The 18,532-nt window shown below is 41.1% G+C and overlaps 1 protein-coding gene across 5 annotated transcripts in view; it reads left to right on the top strand.

The window, feature by feature from the left end:
• whrnb (whirlin b) overlaps positions 1–18,532 on the top strand; it is a 106,238-nt gene that overhangs the window by 71,585 nt on the left and 16,121 nt on the right. For 2 of the 5 annotated variants that reach the window (XM_047381222.1, XM_047381221.1), the window contains exons 5-8: positions 1,260–1,296; positions 10,783–10,968; positions 11,083–11,304; positions 13,981–14,055. In XM_047381222.1, the coding sequence (XP_047237178.1) occupies positions 1,260–1,296; positions 10,783–10,968; positions 11,083–11,304; positions 13,981–14,055 (520 nt within the window). The remainder of the gene's footprint in view (positions 1–1,259; positions 1,297–10,782; positions 10,969–11,082; positions 11,305–13,980; positions 14,056–18,532) is intronic. The other 3 variants (XM_047381225.1, XM_047381226.1, XM_047381227.1) reach the window with 3 other exon arrangements.

Here is an 18,532-nt window from a genome sequence, read left to right as displayed (position 1 = left end):
CCTGCATTGCCGGCACTAGGTCGGACATGTTCCCGGTGCATGTTGGACTGAAGTCTGGGTGTCTCTACTGAGTCTGCTGCCCCCGCGACCCGGTCCCAGATGAAGTGGAAGACAAGTATGAGTAAAATAACTTGTTGTGGTCTGGTGCGTAAAAGCCTTGAGTCTATAAAATCAGTGATTGATGAACTTAAAGATCTAAAAGGTGCGCTAGTAAAATCTTGATAATTACAGTGTTAAAAGCAGAAGAGAAGTCCATAAATAAAATCAATTGTGTGTGACTGTGGAAAGTCCAGGTGTTTGGTGATGATGTGTAAAATCATTTGGCTCTCATCTTCCATCCCACGCCTTGCTTTATAGGCAATCTGGATCAGGGTCAGTTTATCCAACACCATCCTTTTTAGCTGGTCACACACAGATCTCTCTATGCGTTTACATTGAACTAAAGTCAGCGGCACTGGTCTGTAATCCTGTTGGTCTTTTGGATGGGTCTTTTTTGGGATAGGAAAAACTTCTTCCATTAGTAGGGGACAGAACAGAATCCAAAAGCTGCTGAAACAGTCTGGTGAGAGGTCTACTTAGCTGACTGCAACAGTTCTTCAGCACCCTGCTACTGAACCTGTCAGGGCCAGGGGCGCTGTGTGTGTGTTGGATATTTGGAGAATGGATGCCAACAGGTGTCTTTTATAGGTGGCGCGAGCTTGGTGGTGGGTAGGTCCAGCTTCATGTGTTGTTATTGAATATTTATTGTACAGTCTTTATTTTTATGTCAATTAACAATTTTGAGATGTATCTGCGTGTTTTCCATTGCCTGTAACTTTGCTGCTGACACTCTAAATCACCCAGTTGTGGGACAAATAAATTATTCTGTTCCATTCTGTTAAAGCCAACAAAATAATTACTACTATTCACATATTCAATGGACCACACCACGACACAACTTAATCACTGCAATACATTTAGAGGACTATTGTTTTTGATTTTGAAAGCTCTGTTGAAATATCATGAGACAGCCACCCACCCCCCCTCTAATTCACCTCCATCCTCCAAACTGCTTTACACCTCTTTTCCCTGCCCAAATTAGAACATCTTGGCTGGTATACATTTCTTATGTTACTTCAATTCGCGAAAAATGGAAGTCATGTTTAGCTTCACGCCTGATTATACTCATTTTTGCACCAGGTTTGGCTGTACAGTTATTGACATTGTTTCTCTATATGAACTATGTCTGTAATGAGATGTGATATTTCTTCCACTTGCAGACCATCTTCTGCCAGAGCTACGCCTGTATTTGGAAAGGTGAGAATGCAACATGCTTTAGTTCATTATTTTACAAAAGTCATTCTAACTGAATTCTCAGTGAGATGTTGTTCTCAATCATGCAATCTGAATGCTCATCTGCCAACAAAAAACAATCAAAAATTGGGAAAAAAAAACATCTGCTGACTTTGGTCAGGACACAGATGTAGTTTGATGATCCTGAGCAAAAAGTGAAAGCGTCGACAGTCTCACAATACACTCGGGAATCAGCATCAGCTGCTCTCTACCCTAACAGCACACTCCCCTGCGGAAGAGAGCTGCTGTATATTTTTTTATTTTTAATTATTTCTTTTATGTTATGAGGGTCATGCACGTTGGATTTCTCTGCAGTTCACAGTTATGTTTGTGGGAGTTATCAAATAATTCACTTGTTTTAAGTGTGAGGTTAAAGCAAATAGATTAAACAGCTTCAAAACAACCCATTTTCTCTACTATCATGTCAGTACACATGAAGTCAGTCTTGTAACCTGACATTGGCAGACTGATTGAAAAATTATATTTCTAAACTCGTATAAAAATATAGGTTTTTTTTCCAAGCAAGGAAAGTCATAGATAAGTTGCTTTTAATCCCTCTGATTGCTCTCCATCCTTTTTCGCACTCAACATCTCTGTGTTCTGTTATGCAAACATTAACCTTGAGCATACCAAAAGGCTTTCTCTTTAATGGCCTTTTATAATGTCATTTATAATGTCAGGTTTTACTTTAGCAAAAGAACATCTCTGCACTAAAGCTTGTTATGCAAAGGCTTTTAACTATCATCCATGCATCCATACAGCCATCCATCCGTCCGTCCGTTCGTCCCTCCGTCCGTCCGTCGGTCCATCCTAGATATGATTAATCTATACTTAGTAAATGGATATGTAGCACATGCTTATAAGGTAGCTGTAATTTAACCTTTACTTTGGAAACCTTCGCTTGATCAAGATGATTTACTAACTTACAAACCTATATCCAATCCTCCATTTTTATCTAACATTTTTGAGAAAATAGTTGCTAATCAAATGTGTGAGCATTTACTTAGTAATGACCTGTTTGAAGAGTTTCAGTCAGGTTTCAGAGCTCATCATAGCACAGAAACAGCTCCGCTGAAAGTCACTAATGATTTTCTTATGGCCTCAGATAATGGACTTGTTTCTGTACTGGTTCTGTTAGATCTCAGTGCTGCATTTGATACAGTCGATCACAATATTCTCTTAGAAAGGCTGGAATATGCTGTAGGTATCAGGGGAACAGCGCTAGGCTGGTTTAAATCTTATTTGTCTGACAGATTCCAGTTTGTTCATGTAAATGATAAATCATCTTTAAACTCCAGGGTTAATTGTAGAGTACCACAGGGTTCAGTACTTGGGCCAATTCTCTTTACTATATACATATGCTTCTAATAGGTAAAATTATCAGGCAGCATAGGATACATTTTCACTGTTATGCTGATGACACTCAGTTTTACTTATCCATAAATCCTGATAAACCCAACCAGTTAGATAGACTACAAGCATGTCTTGAAGATATAAAAACTTGGATGACTTTAAATTTTGTGGTTCTAAATTCAGACAAGACAGAAGTTGTCGTCTTTGGACCAGAGTCTTTAAAAAAGAAAATGCTTAGTCAATCACTTAACCTGGATGGCATTAAATTGACCTCTGGTAATAAAGTAAAAAACCTTGGTGTTATTTTTGACCAGGACATGTCATTTAAATCCTATATTAAACAGGTTTCTAGGATTTCCTTCTTCCACCTCCGGAACATTCCCAAAATTGAAAATATCCTGTCCAGGAGTGACGCTGAAAAACTAGTCCATGCATTTGTTACTTCAAGGCTGGACTATTGTAATTCGTTACTATCAGGATGTCCACAAAATGCAGTTAAAAGCCTTCAGCTGATTCAAAATGCTGCAGCAAGAGTTCTGATGAAAATTAAGAAGAGAGATCATATTTCTCCTATTTTAGCTTCCCTTCATTAGGTCCCTGTTAAATACAGAATAGAATTTAATATTCTCCTTACCCACTTATAAAACCCATTAATGATCTAGCTCCATCATACATCAGAGATCTAATTGTTCCATATGTAACATGCATGCTCAGAGTGATTGCTGCAAAGTCAATGCAAGCAAATGTCCACTGTCTCTACATGCTGCAAGTCACTGACTCGATGCAATCTACTGGGTTTCGTACTCATACTCGTACTCGTCGTCTTCCGCTTTATCCGGGACCGGATCGCAGGGGCAGCAGACTCAGCACAGACACTCAGACGTCCCTCTCCCTAGACACGTCCTCCAGCTGCTCCGGGGGGAGCCCAAGATGTTCCCAGGCCAGCCGAGAGACATAGTCCCTCCAACGTGTCCTGGGCCGTGTCCTGGGCCTCCTCTCGGTGGGGCGTACCTGGAACACCTCCCGAGGAAGGCATCCAGGAGGCATCTGGTATAGATGCCCCAGCCGCTTCACACCCGGCTGCGAACCGCCCCAGCACATGCTGTAGGCCTCCCGGTGGAAGGAGGCCCAGGTAGATAAAACTGTACTGGGTTTCCTTAGATAGAAAAACTTTGAACCAATTTGAATAATAAACTGAATTTGACTGCATTGTTTAATAGTTAGGATTCATTGGAATGAATACACCTGACTTAAAATCTGTATGATTCGATTGAATTGACTTTGTAAAGTGCCTTGAGACGACATGTGTTGTAAATTGGTGCTATATAAATAAAACTGAATTGTATTGAATTGAATTGAAAATAATTGAGTTGAATTTAACTGAATTGAATTAAATTGAATCCATCCATCCATCCATCCATCCTTGGCTTATCCCCGTGCTCAAACATGGTGTTTAGTATGGAGATCACGGCATAGCAACAAGTCCTACTACAACACAAACAACAGTCAGAACAACCAGTTGGAGAGTGTCCCTCTCCAGGACCTGGGTTCCAGAGCCCAAGCAATGTGTGGAAGGCTCAAATTAAAAAAACTCTGGATCTTGTCCCACAGTGAAGTGACATGCCATACCTCTTGAGTTAAATTGTGACATCCAGAGTCAGCATCTATAGGTTGCTACCCTCACCCATCACAAGGCTCACACTGCACCTAAGCTAAACTCTTAGCTGATCTCCAACCTTGACAACGAAGCACTTGCTCACAAGTTCCCCCTTCAGGTCTTGCTCCATGAAGGTGCCTCTGTCTATTCCTGGCAAAGTTCACCTAATAATGTGATCAGTCATTATCTAGATCTTTGAATTGCTTTTAGCCAGCCCTCTTCCCGGTTAATGCTGTCCACCATGTTACAGTGGTCATTTTACAAAGGACAACATCTATCTATCAAATCATAAAAGACTGTAAAACTCTAACTGTCTAAAACTCTGCCTAAAGACCGCCAGGGAATCGGGACTCGAAGAAAGTGCGTCCTGAGTTCACAGGAGAGCACCCACTCCATATTTGGCCCCCTACCTGTTGTGTCTTTGGCTCAGACAAAATCCTCTTCTTGGATGTGGGCTCACTAGCATTTGGATCTGGCTGAGCGGCAGTGGTAGAGCTGAGCTGGATAATGTTTCTCCTTGGGCTATCATTGCAGTGACAGTGATGTGGTGTGTTTGTGTGGTCAGGGGTTCCGATGTGGCCGCGGTGCTCAACGGTGTCTGCCCTGTGGGCGAGGGCTGAGGTAGCGTTGGCCTTGCCTTGCCGTCGTGGCGCGCTGTGTGGTGGGGGCAGAATGCAGCTGGGGTGCTTGGAGCGGGCCTGTGTGTGGAACTTGCACGGTGTGGGTGTGGCTTCGTCGACTTTTCGGGGATGAAGCTCACCTGTGGTGGTGTGCCCCTGTGCTGTGGGGAAGGGATTCAAGGCGTTTGTGTTCGGGGGCATGTGTTCGCTATTTGTGTCCTGGTTATGGGTGGCCCTGTGGGGAAATTCATGTTGGGGTTCATTGGGGGTGAGGGATTAGGATCGGAATTTATTGGGGGACTGGGACTATTTCATCCTGTGCCGGCTCTGGTTGGCGGACTAGTTTCGACCATGTAGACCCCTCTTTTGTGCATGGCCCCCTCTCTGGAAGAGGATGGGGGTCGTTTGGGACTGGGGTCGGGGCAGGTGGTTGGGTTCCGGGGCGTGGTCATTAAAGTTCAGGCACCAGCCCAGGCTAATCACCTGGATTCAGGTGCTTTGGCAGTCCCCATCAAATGTGGGGCCTATTTCCACCCCACCATACTACCTGCCAGTGGCTTGTGTCTCTGCCCGCTGGCGTACTTGTGGTTCTCTGTGTCCGGGGCTGGTTGCTTTGGTATGTGCTGGCTCACTCCTGGTGCCTGCTTGACGGGGCCTGCACCCCTGGGCTCTGTCAGGCCTGTGCTTAGGGAGGGATATGTCCCGGGGTCTCGGGTCTCTAGGTCCATGGCTGGATCTGTTCAGGCGTAGACGGCTGCCAGCGGGGCCTGTGGGCTCGTCGCTGCAGCTCCCTGGGGTTTCTGCACTGTGGCTGCTGGGTGGTTCCCCTGGGACTCTCCCCTGCTCTCCTCTGGGGGGTTGCGGTAGGCCCAGCGGTGGTTCTCCTGGGGTTCCTGTGCTCTGAGCGCTACTCTGCCGGACAGGACGCAGTAAAAAATAAATAAATGCAGTCTGGTGTTGTCATTATGGGCTCATAAGCGCTTAATAATTAGAATTATTTAATTATCATTAATAATTGATAATTAATAACCAAAACCATGCTAAATGTCACTGTTTAATCAGCTGCTTCGCCGAAAGGTGGGGAACTTTGACCTTACGTTGACAGATGAATCACACTTCTCTTAATGTGAACATGTACTGAAAATATATAGCCCTGATAGAATTACTATTCGGATCTAAAAACCTTCACCAAGCTAACATGCACTATTCTACAAAAAGAGTAAAATGATTATCTAACTAATAATAAAACAAAACATATGCACATTGAGTGTCTATGAAGATCAAACCAGCGGTTTTATAGACAAAATGTGCAATTTGGGTTTACTTGGAAAGTGGAGCAAAACCACTGTACAGGGAAACCTTCTTGGTGTACTGATGCGTCTATAGCAGTGATCTGCTGGTAGAACGGTAGGGCGTCACCCCTTAGCCACTAACAGCTGATTGCCCCAAATCTGAACAAAGGGTCATAAAACTCTGGTGGAAAAAAAACTCCAGTAATAAAACTGACCACAAGGCCCAGACCGCAGCTGCTTTGGATGAAAAACTTTTAAAAGTCCAACTTCTAACTCCTGGCTGATTTGGAATCAGCCGGACAAAAACATGAACCCTTGCTGATCGCATTCGCTCATCGGGATTCCACAGCACTTGAACAGCAAATCAAAACAGCTCAGCATAAAACACTTCAATCAATATTGCATGCAACAGGTTAATACGTTGGAGTAACTACTGCTAATTCTAATTCACCTTAAACTATGCCTCACCCTGCCCAGACCTCTAAACACACCTGTCCAATTTGACATTAAATGAACAAAATTACTTTGACGTTGATTTCTTCTCTTCACCAGCTTGAGGATGGGTCATAGGCAGGAGTGAAAGTAGTTTTAAATTCTTGCTGGTACTTAGGCATGGAGCTAGAGAGGGGGTTGGGAAGGCACTCGGGGCATATATGCATGCATATATATATATATATATATATATATATATATATATATATATATATATATATATATATATATAAAACTGGCTCAAACTCATACACTGCTCAAAAAAATTAAGGGAACACTCAAATAACACATCCTAGATCTGAATGAATGAAATATTCTCATTAAATACTTTGTTCTGTACAAAGTTGAATGTGCTGACAACAAAATCACACAAAAATCATTAATGGAAATCAAATTTATTAACCAATGGAGGCCTGGATTTGGAGTCACACACAAAATTAAAGTGGAAAAACACATTACAGGCTGATCCAACTTTGATGTAATGTCCTTAAAACAAGTCAAAATGAGGCTCAGTATTGTGTGTGACCTCCACGTGTCTGTATGACCTCCCTACAACACCTGGGCATGCTCCTGATGAGACTCCTGAGGGAACTCCTCCCAGACCTGGACTAAAGCATCTGCCAACTCCTGGAAAGTCTGTGGTGCAACGTGACGTTGGTGGATGGAGCGAGACATGATGTTCCAGATGTGCTCAATCAGATTCAGGTCTGGGGAACGGGCGGGCCAGTCCATAGCTTCAATGTCTTCATCTTGCAGGAACTGCTGACACACTCCAGCCACATGAGGTCTAGCATTGTCCTGCATTAAGAGGAACCCAGGACCAACCGCACCAGCATATGGTCTCACAAGGGGTCTGAGGATCTCATCTCGGTACCTAATGGCAGTCAGGCTACCTCTGGTGAGCACATGCTGCCCTCCAAAGAAATGCCACCCCACACCATTACTGACCCACTGCCAAACCAGTCATGCTGAAGGATGTTGCAGGCAGCAGATCGTTCTCCATGGTGTCTCCAGACTCTGTCACGTCTGTCACATGTGTTCAGTGTGAACCTGCTTTCATCTGTGAAGACCACAGGGTGCCACGGGCAAATTTGTCAATCCTGGTGTTCTCTGGCAAATGCCAAGCATCCTGCACGGTGTTGGGCTGTGAGCACAACCTCCATTTGTGGACGTCGGGTCCTCATACCATCCTCATGGAGTCGGTTTCTAACCGTTTGTGCAGACACATGCACATTTGTGACCTGCTGGAGGTCATCTTGCAGGGCTCTGGCAGTGCTCCTCCTGTTCCTCCTTGCACAAAGGCAGAGGTAGCGGTCCTGCTGCAGAGTTGTTGCCCTCCTACGGCCTCCTCCACGTCTCCTGGTGTACTGGCCTGTCTTTTGGTAGCCTCTCCGGGCTCTGGACACTACGCTGACAGACACAGCAAACCTTCTTGCCACAGCTCACATTGATGTGCCATCCTGGATGAGCTGAACTACCTGAGCCACTTGTGTGGGTTGTAGAGTCCGTCTCATGCCACCACGAGTGTGAAAGCACCACCAACATTCAAAAGTTTAGGTACTGAGAAGTGGTCCGTGGTCCCCACCTTCAGAACCACTCATTTATTGAGTGTGTCTTGCTAATCACCAAAGATTTCCTCCTGTTGTCTTTTCCATTTGTACAACATGTAAAACTGATTGTCAATCAGTGTTGCTTCCTAAGTGGACAGTTTGATTTCACAGAAGTTTGATTTACTTGGAGTTATATTATGTTGTTTAAGTGTTCCCTTTATTTTTTGGAGCAGTGTATATATATATATATATTCAATTCAAAAATACTGTATTAATCCCAAAGGGAAATTAAATGTTGTTGTAGCTCATAATGAGGACAATGTGTGTGTGTGTGTGTGTGTGTGTGTGTGTGTGTGTGTGTGTGTGTTTTTACTCTCATCTGTGGCCCCCTTGAGATCTCTCTCTGTCTCTCAGCAAAGTCCAAACTACAACTAATTAAAACGTATTAATGTTTTACTTTAATGTAGGCTTTCTGTAAAAGGCAGAAATTAGAATTGACACTTGACAATGTATAATATATATATAAATATATTTCAATTGTTAAAGAACTGCCATGTATAAAACAATGATAAACCATTTTCTGATGCATAACTTTTCATCTTCAGTTTCCATCTTTTCTTTTGAACAAAGAAGTTATTGTTCTCTGCATTGTGGTCAAGTTTTGATTTCATTTAAATTAAAGATTTGACAGTTTGGTTGTTTTCACGGTTTTTATTTAAATGTCTGTAGATGGTGATTTATTGTTCGTCCTGTCCTAATGCAAGCGGCTGTTCTTTATGTGTGTGCACCACCTGTGTAAAATCTCCCAGTCCATTAAATAGAACGCACCGATCTCCTTGGCAACCGCTCCGTTTTGGGGGTAAACGCGCATGCGCTCTCGTGTAGTGTATGTGAAATCTCTGGTCATACACGGTGTTTTCGAGCCGTACTATGCTTTCATTCAGCAAAATAACATGAAACACAACTAGTTACTCCATCTTTGCTTTTAACTGGGGTATTTAGCAGCGAGCAGACAGACATTAAACGTAGCGGTGCTGATTTTAAACGCTGGCCGTTCACAAAAGCCTCGAGCTCCGAGGGAAGAGAAGCAAAGCAAGAGCAATGAGGCTCCAGCATAGCAGAACAGTTCAGAAACTATTTGGAATGAGGGGAAAAAAGCTATATTTATAAACAGATTAAGTTGTGTTTTAGACTGCCTATTGGTAGTGGATCTGATCTTCTTTGTGTGCTCATGAGTTTTTGCATCCGTAACTGGTGCTGGATGACGGCTTCATAGCAGACAGCCGTTCTTTCCTCTTCTCGGTATTGCAGAATCCTTTAGTGGTACGCAGTACCGGACCGTACCGGCTCACTTTCACCCCTGGTCGTAGGTCTAAAGAAAAACGGTGGGTGGGGCTGTTGGAGTGTCACGCGTCCGTGATCATTTAAAATCAGCTTCTCCGTCCAGAACAGGGAAAATAGGAGGAACCGTTGCAGTTGACTGAATCAACAAGGAGGAAGACTCATCTCCTTGGCAACACCTCTGTGGGTTTTCACCTGCGCCGGAGTGTCTTTGTGGGGTCTTATGACTCTTCTGACCTTCTTGTTTCAGATAGAATTCCAGCTTTTAAGCTTTTCCAGGAATGGCCGTGTGGAGGAAAGTTAACTCGCCTGCGAGCTTAAGTCTCCAGATATGCGCCTCCATTGCGTCGTCCCGTGAGACACGCTGGAAATGGCGGCGAAAACTTTGTTTCCTCAGATTTTTATAGCTGCAATGACGTCAGCTTTGTTGTCCTAATGTCCATTGCTGTGGCGAATACTGAGCTGGGCATGTCGAACTGCGCAGCCCAGTCGGTCTATCCGACCAAAATGGATGACCCCAACACTTTCTTTTGCACCAAGCCAGGCAAGGATGTCTGAAGGTCTTTAACTTTTGATTTAGAGTGGGTTTTTTAATTCTTAAAGACTGGTGTCTTACAGAGCTTTACTAAAAAAAAAAAAAACAAATACAGCATGGAGTTCAATATTAGACAACTATCATGTTGTCCTCATGTTGGTCATTCCCATTGTTGAATTAATTGTTACCAGCTTGTTAGTTTAACAAAAGCTTTTTCTCTTCCTTCATCAGTATCACAGTGGGGTTAGTTTTGTCTCCATGGTGCTGATCAAAAGCAGACCTTTGGGCAATGTGGGGTCATTTTAATTAACCAGGGAGCTAAAGTGGTCTTTAATTAGCCAACCACACATGAATCCTGGCTTTGTGACATCTGATTTCACTGAAAGGAAAGTCTCTTCAAGGGTAGGTTCTACTTCACCACACACTCGCAGCTAAAATATCTTCTCCACTTGTATGACACTTTTTAATATTTCATCTATCTTTACTGGTAAGCACAATGCAGGGTTGATACAGTATGAAAAAGCTATTTTCCAGACAGGCAACATATCAATTTTGGCTCCTTTGGTCCTTGATTTTAAACCTCTAATTAATGATAATTTTTTTCTCCCAGTCAGCAGGGTACAGAGGGCTTAGCCCACCTGGTGCTCAGGTGTCTCTAGAGCAACAGGCCTACATGCTGCTGACAGAACAGGAGAGGCAGACCATGGCATACTACCTGCAGGAGTATCAGCAAGGACACATTGATGTGGAACCATTGACCATGGCTCTCTTTGAGCTTTTCAACACCCACGCAAAGGTACATGAGTTTGCAGCAACTCCTGACCTGACAGAAGACAGAAGTTGTTCACAGTGCTTTCTCTCAATATGCTCTAAATCTATTTTCTTCTTGCACGTCCTACCCCATCCACAGTTGTCTATGTTGTCTGAGGTCAGGAGTTTAGTGGCTCCTCAGGATCTGGAGGTATATGACAGGCTGGTGTTGCACCATCGAAGGGAGGCTCATCAGGCCTGGCAAGGAGGTCTTAAAGTTCTACATCCATCAGGCCATTGTAACCTTGCAGCTCCTGTGATACATGATGCAGGACAGCCCATCTGTTCAGTGGTAACTTCCCTCTTCATAACACCTGGCAATGTAAAATCAACTTTTAGTATTTTGATGTGATCCTTGTGTTTTTGATAGCATCCATGTTAGCAGTCTGGATGAGGTCTGCATTAGTTGGTTGAGTAAGAAAAGCTCTGAAATAAATACATTTTTTCAGCACTTCCAACCATCGTTTTGCACCAAGATCTTATGGGATGTTTTCATGGTAAAAAGAAACAGTACCTTGCAGTTCTGAGGATATATTAATAGTCCATCTCTTCTTAAAATAAGATAAATACAAATGTAGATGTGATCAAAAACAACTGAATCCAATTCAGGTTTTTATAAAACACCAATTCACACCAAATACCATCTCATATATAGTTCATTTAATCCAATCATACTGGCAGATTCAAAGTCAGTGACATTTACATTTACATTGCAGTCACTAATGATACACTATGTATTAAACTGGGACATCATTAAAGAACAAAGCAATTCAAACTACAAACCTAGTGCTTAAAATGTGTTATAACTGTACTACTTATATATAAGTACTTATATAGCAAACATATGGCAATTAAGACTGTAAGTGGCCATGAGGTGCTGCTTATGGATGCATTATCAACTGGTCATTAGTATTACTAGCACCACTATGCAGGCAGATGTTTTGGCAGATTGCTTTGGATAATTTAGAACACAATGTAAGGAAAGAAAGACATCTACAGTGACCTTAGAGAAGCAACCATCAATCTGGGAAGGGTAATAAGGTCATTTACAAACTGTCTGTTGGGCTGGTGGGATTCTAGGGACTTTCTCAGATCAAATAGGAGGTCATCTAACCAACGTGTGTCATACAACAGGATGATGATCCCACAAACAGCATCAAATCTACAACAAAATCACTCAAAAGGAACATAACCAATGTGCTGAAATGGCCTTTTCAAAGTCTGGGCCTCATCCTGACCCAAACCCTGGGTGTGACCTTAATAGGTGAGCAGAAAGAAATGTCTTCAAACCTCAACAATCTGAACAATATTGCTTAATTATATCACCTGATATTGATCTGAGAAGGTAATTGTTCATTATTTCATTTTATGTAAAAACTACAGGACTGAAAGTGCACATGGGGCGCAAGATAAATTAACATTCATCTTCAAAAAAGGAAGTATAACTTTTAACATGTAAAACAAATTTGGCCACAAATGGCAGTAGAGACTGAAATAAAACTCAGTTTATTGTGAGGTTAGGCTGTTCCCAGACATTTCCATGTCGGTCGCCGTAATAAAGCAATACCAATTTGATTCATCTGTTTTTTTTTCAGTGTTAGCTTCCTGGCATTAGCCTTTGACAAAGTACAATTTTCTGGGTCATTTCAGAGACTGCAGTATGTAGTACTGATGATCACTTTTAGTCAACATCAATCCACAGTGACCTCATTCTGCTCCATCATAACCAGTCTGGTTATGATGGACTTCCTTTAGACTCAGGGCCTGTTGAACTCTCTCACAGTAACCCCATTGGAGAATTTTAGACTTGTCGCTTGATTCATATAAAACAACTCCTAACTTAGGCCATTCTTATTTTCAGGTAACCTTTGTATTTAAAACTGTTATTGTTAATTAATTCTGTAAACAACCATGCTACAAAAGAAAAACAGAATAAAGGTAGTTATAGAACAGATTCTGGTTTTCCAGTGACTAAAATGTAATGGGAGGTTCTGAGGACTCGAAATTTCAGCCTGACACAACAAATCAAATTCAAAAGATTTAAAGCTCTGGGTTGACGTTCGGCAGGAAACCACCACCAGTGGCAGGCTCAGGAACCTCTCAGGGCAGACAGATATGTTAGTGGCTGAGCACAAGACTGAGAACAATAACAAACATAAACGTAAAACCACTAACCTTTTTAGAATAGGTGGGAGAATACAGAAGGTGAATTTCTGCTCCTCAGTGCGGTGGTTAGGTGACAGCAGGATAACGTTACACAGGCTTTCAGGTTTGTAACCCCAGTGAACAGAGAGAGTGCGTTGGTCAGTGGGCGAAAACTGGGTCAGAGCCGGGGAAGCAGTAGCAGGTGACAGGACCCAAGGGAGAGGCAGAGAGCAGTAGTCAGGAGGCAGAAGCAAGGTCCGTGTCCAGAATCCAGAAGCCACGGATGTATCCGATGTGGGCAAGGCAGAGCAGAGAAATCTGAGGGGCAAAAACGAGATCGAGATGAAGGTCGGGCGGGTGGGCAGGCAAGGACCGCTGGACATTTACTCACACGGTGGCTTTCAATAATCTGGCACTGTTTGTCTGTCAGCTTACTGCTTATAAAGCCAGGTGAACAGGTGGAGCGGCAAGACAACTAAGGGGCTTGCTGGGAAGGAGTAAGTGAAAGCAATCATGGTAGTGCAGAGATGGATTCGGTGCAGACAAACAGCCCAGAATCATGACAAATACAAGAAAATGTGTGTATACTTCATGTTCCTAAAACGCCATCTGGACACCCCGTGTATGAAGGAATGTTCAGCCCCTAAAGTCCACTTTGAAAACTGCTGCTGTGGTGCAATGAATCAAAAAGACCTAAAACCTTAAATTATTTAACAGTTTGTTCAAGGACTCATTATGTTGTCCTGTGGTCCGAGGCTCATCCATCTGGCGTCAGCCTTGAGCAGTTTAATCTAGACAATATGCCTTTCCTTCACATACACACATGCGGTACAACTGTGGTTCTCTCTTTCAGGCTAAGGCTTCCACTGCTGGCAGGGTAGACAAAGAACAAGAGAAGAACATAAATGCCTTCCGAAACATTTCACTGGTATTAAACTTTTTTCTTTATCTACATGATGCTATAAGAACCAAGCATAATTTTGAATATGTGTTCATGTTTCTCTATATTGGAGCAGTAGTCCAATATGGATTGTATATGTTTATATGTCAAAGCCATCTACTTACAGCATCGCTGATTTTGTGACCAGTACAAAGTTAACAGTTGATGAGGGCTAGAAATGTATTTACAGTGTCTTAGAAAAGTGTGTACACTTTTTCACCTTTTGTCCCATTACAACTATAAGTTCCAATTATGTAATGCAATATTTTATTCAGACTTTTGTGAAATATCAAAACAAAGTAGTGCATGGCTGTGAAATGGAAGGAAAACAATACATAGTTTTTAAAACAACTTACACATAGAAATCTGCCATGTGTCCCATTTATTTATTTTCAGCTAGAGAACATTAGTGAAAAAAGAGCATCATGAAGACCAAGGAGCACAGCAGACAGGTCAAGGAAAAAATAAAGAGCATGGTACAACTGCAAGACATTGCCCACAGCGTTGATCAGAGAAGTAACTAAGCGCTTATGGTAACTCTGGAGGAGCTGCAGAGATCCACAGCTTAGGTTGGAGAATCTATTCACAAGATTTTAAGTCTTGCAGTCCAAAAACCTGGCCATAATATAAAAGAGGCCATAACTGAAAGAATGCCATAAGATGTTCTGTTTGCAGTTTACAACAAGCCACGTAGGAGACACAGCAAACATGTAGAAGAAAATTTCCTGGTCAACGAAACCTTTTTGACCTACAAGCAAAATGCTGTGTGTGATGGAAACTTTCACTACACATCACCCACATCATCTCAACACTGGACACGGCGGTGGCTGGGTGCTGATGCTTAAGCAGCAACAGAAGCTAGTCAGAGTTGAAAAGAAGATGGATGTAGCTAAATTTAGGGCAATTAATGAGGAAAACCTGTTAGAGGCTGCAAAAGACTTGAGACCTGGGTTGAGTTTCATCTTCCAGCAGTATAACAATCCTAAACATGCAGTCAGAGCTACAATGCAATAAATGAGATTCATGTGTTAGAATAGTGCACAAGTGTCCAGGTCCTCAACTAAATCTGGCTTAGAATCGGTTGCAAAACTTGAACATTGAAGTTAGAGACTTTCAGATGTTACGCTTTTTAGCCACTTGCCTATTTTTGCATTGTTCTTCAGTAAGCTGATGTTTTCTCATTTTGAAATATCGGCCATCTACATAGATTATGAATCATACCTAGTCCAAACAGTACTACAAATAAAGAGATGTTCTTACCAAATGACATTTAGGGCAAATGTTTGCCTCACCAGCAATATAAATATGGTTTGATAATTTCCTGAGAATATCTTTTTAAATAGGTGGCAAAATGCAAGGTTCTTTACTATATCATTCAAAGTTATTTTATCCTAACAACTGTCAGGGATTTCATGGAGTTGGACCCAAAATGCAGACAGGAAGGCAGGAGCAGCACAGTGAGTTAAAAAACAAAGGTTTAATAAATAAAAAGCAAAAACTTACAATAAGGTATGAAGCATGCAAGGACATGGACAGATACAGCATGGGCAAACCAGTCGAGGACATGGACAGCTTTGGCATGGCAAACAGTATTCTCCAGAGTAAACAAAACAGAAGATTAAAAAGAGCATGGCACAGGGGAAAACAGTGAGACTGATTGGCATGGAGCAGGTCAGATAACTTATGCTGATTACAGAGGCAGCAGCAGAGAATGAAAGCAACTGGGAATACTTTAACAAGAATAACTTAAAACATAAAGAACACATGAATAAACTAGAAAGCTAAATGCAAAAAAGCATGAAAAACACGTAAGAAATATAAGCACAAAACGTAAATAGATATGGCAAAACCCTTTAGAACAACCAAACCATTCCAAATTATGGACATTTATATATAAATGATTTTTACAAAATGTATAAATAAATACAAATGAACTGCAACTTAACAAGCTGAAAAGATGATCTGTAGTGTTTTATATTTTACAGAACTGACCCATTGGATTTAATAGCTAAATATATATAGTCTTTTAATTTGTTTGGTATTTAATGGGCACAAAATATAAAAAATAATATGTCTGATCTGGAGAAAATTGACATTTAGAAAAATGTTTAAAATAATTAATAATGTATTTTGGAACTGTAAATACTCGGCCAAGGAGAACTCATCAGTTGTCCATGGCCTATTCATAGAGGAAACAGTCCACAAGCCATTCAGCTGCTAAACCCATAAAAAGCTGATCGCACATCAATTCATATAACCTGCACCCCAACAGAGAAGGTAACTAATATCCATGTGAACAGATACCAAAGCAGTCTGATAAGAATGATCAATTCTGTCTGTGTTACAAATTAAAGCCCATTTTTAAATTGCTTTATAAACTTTTACACCTCAGAAACATATAGAGCATAAAGAGAGGTATTAGTATTAGACACAGAATATTCATTGCTTGACCAAAGAACAATTTTATCAAAAATCTTATTTAGGTTGCTTAGTACAGACACTGTAATCGTTAAAATTAATAATGATCTTCTTATTGCACCGGATACTAGGCTTCCGATGATTTTCATTCTCTTTGATTTGAGGGCAGCTTTTGACAACAGTTTATCCAAATCAAATCCTTGGATTCCAAGCCCTTTCCAGTCACATACGGAGCCCCCCAGGGTTCTGTCCTCTGTCCTATTTGTTGCCGTTATTGTTTATTATGTAGCTCCTTCCCCTTGGTTACATCTTCTATAAATAGTGTTAATTTTTATATCTTTGTGGATAACACCCAGCTGTATTTTTCATCTATATGTGTCTCTACCCTTACCTCAGACTCCCATTATAATTGCTTGCAAGAAATTAAGTAGTGTTTTTTCGCCAGTTTCCCTGAATTAACAGGGAACAAAAGAGCAGTCCTTCTCATTGGCACAAAAAGCAGCTTAACTAAACATGACAGCGTTAATTAACCTTAAAAACTCAACATTTCTTTGTTGTCTCATGTTAAGAGTCTTAGTGTCCCTCGACAGCACTTTATCATTTACCGAACACGTCACTAACACAATACATTCAGCAAATTTTCTTCTCTATAACATTAATTGTCTCACCAAACAACACTGCTGTTCTGGTTCATGTCCTGGTTGCGTCATATCTGGACTACTCTTTGGTTTCCCAAACAAAATGATTCATAAACATCAACTCAGAAACAGTCACATTTTATGGTGGTTACATTTTACATTGACTATAAAGTTCTGCTTTTTACTTTTAAGCCCGTCAATTATATCATGTCTTTCTAATCTCTTGTACATTAACACATCCTCCTGCCCTCTATAAGAGGTCTTCTAGGTCATCACTTGGTTTGAGAGGATTTTTTTGTGAGGTGACTGAGTTTTTTGAAAAGCAGTTTTAAATTGTAATTAGACAGTTATTACCACATCTTTAAAAAAAAAAGATGCGTTAATAGCTGTCCTAATATATTCTCCTATTACAGTTTCAGTGACTAGAAGATGTTTCAAATATATTGATAAGAAAGTAGAAAGTGCTGCAGTCCACCAACATTACAAAATGTCACTTCAATGTCATGCAAAAATAAGTTAACATTTTCATTTTTATCAATCTTGTCATTTTACCCAAAATCACTGAAATCCTTCTCACACAAGCATTTCTACCTTGAAAGCACAAAAAATTCAATTCAATTCAGTTTTATTTATATAGCGCCAATTCACAACATACGTTATCTCACGGTACTTTGCAAAGCCAATTCAATCGAAACATACAGATTTCAAGTCAAGTACATACATTCCAATTAATCCTAACCATTGAACAGTGCAGTCAGATTTAGATTATTATTCAAATTGATTAAAAGGTTTTCTATCTAAGGAAACCCGGCAGATTATATCCAGTCAGTGACTTGCAGCATTCACTCCTCCTGGACGAGCATGTAGAGACATATATATAGTAAAGATAATTGGCCCAAGTACTGAACCCTGTGGTACTCCACAAGTAATAAACAAACTTCTATATTAGAGAAGACCTATACCCTACGCTTACCTAAATTAAATATGAACATTTAACCACAGTTAACCCTGGAGTTTGAAGATGATTTATCTGGATCAAATGCAGCACTGAGATCTAAAACAACGAGTACAGAAACAAGTCTATTTATCTGAGGCCATAAGAATATCATTAGTGACTTTCAGCAGAGCTGTTTCAGTGCTATGATGAGCTCTGAAACCTGACTGAAACTCTTCAAACAGGTCATTGCTGTGTAAATGCTCACACACTTGATTAGCAACTATTTTCTCAAGAATTTTAGATAAAAATGGAAGATTGGATATAGGTCTGTAATTTATTAAATCATCTGGATCAAGCGAAGGTTTCTTAAATAAAGGTTTAATTACAGCTACCTTAAACCCTGTGGTACATATCCATTTACTAAAGATAGATTAATCAAATCTAGAATGGGGCTGGTAATCAGAAGGAACAC

Source organism: Girardinichthys multiradiatus, chromosome 12, assembly GCF_021462225.1.
Source record: "Girardinichthys multiradiatus isolate DD_20200921_A chromosome 12, DD_fGirMul_XY1, whole genome shotgun sequence".
Lineage (NCBI taxonomy): Eukaryota > Metazoa > Chordata > Actinopteri > Cyprinodontiformes > Goodeidae > Girardinichthys > Girardinichthys multiradiatus.
This window is presented reverse-complemented; position numbering and strand designations above follow the sequence as displayed.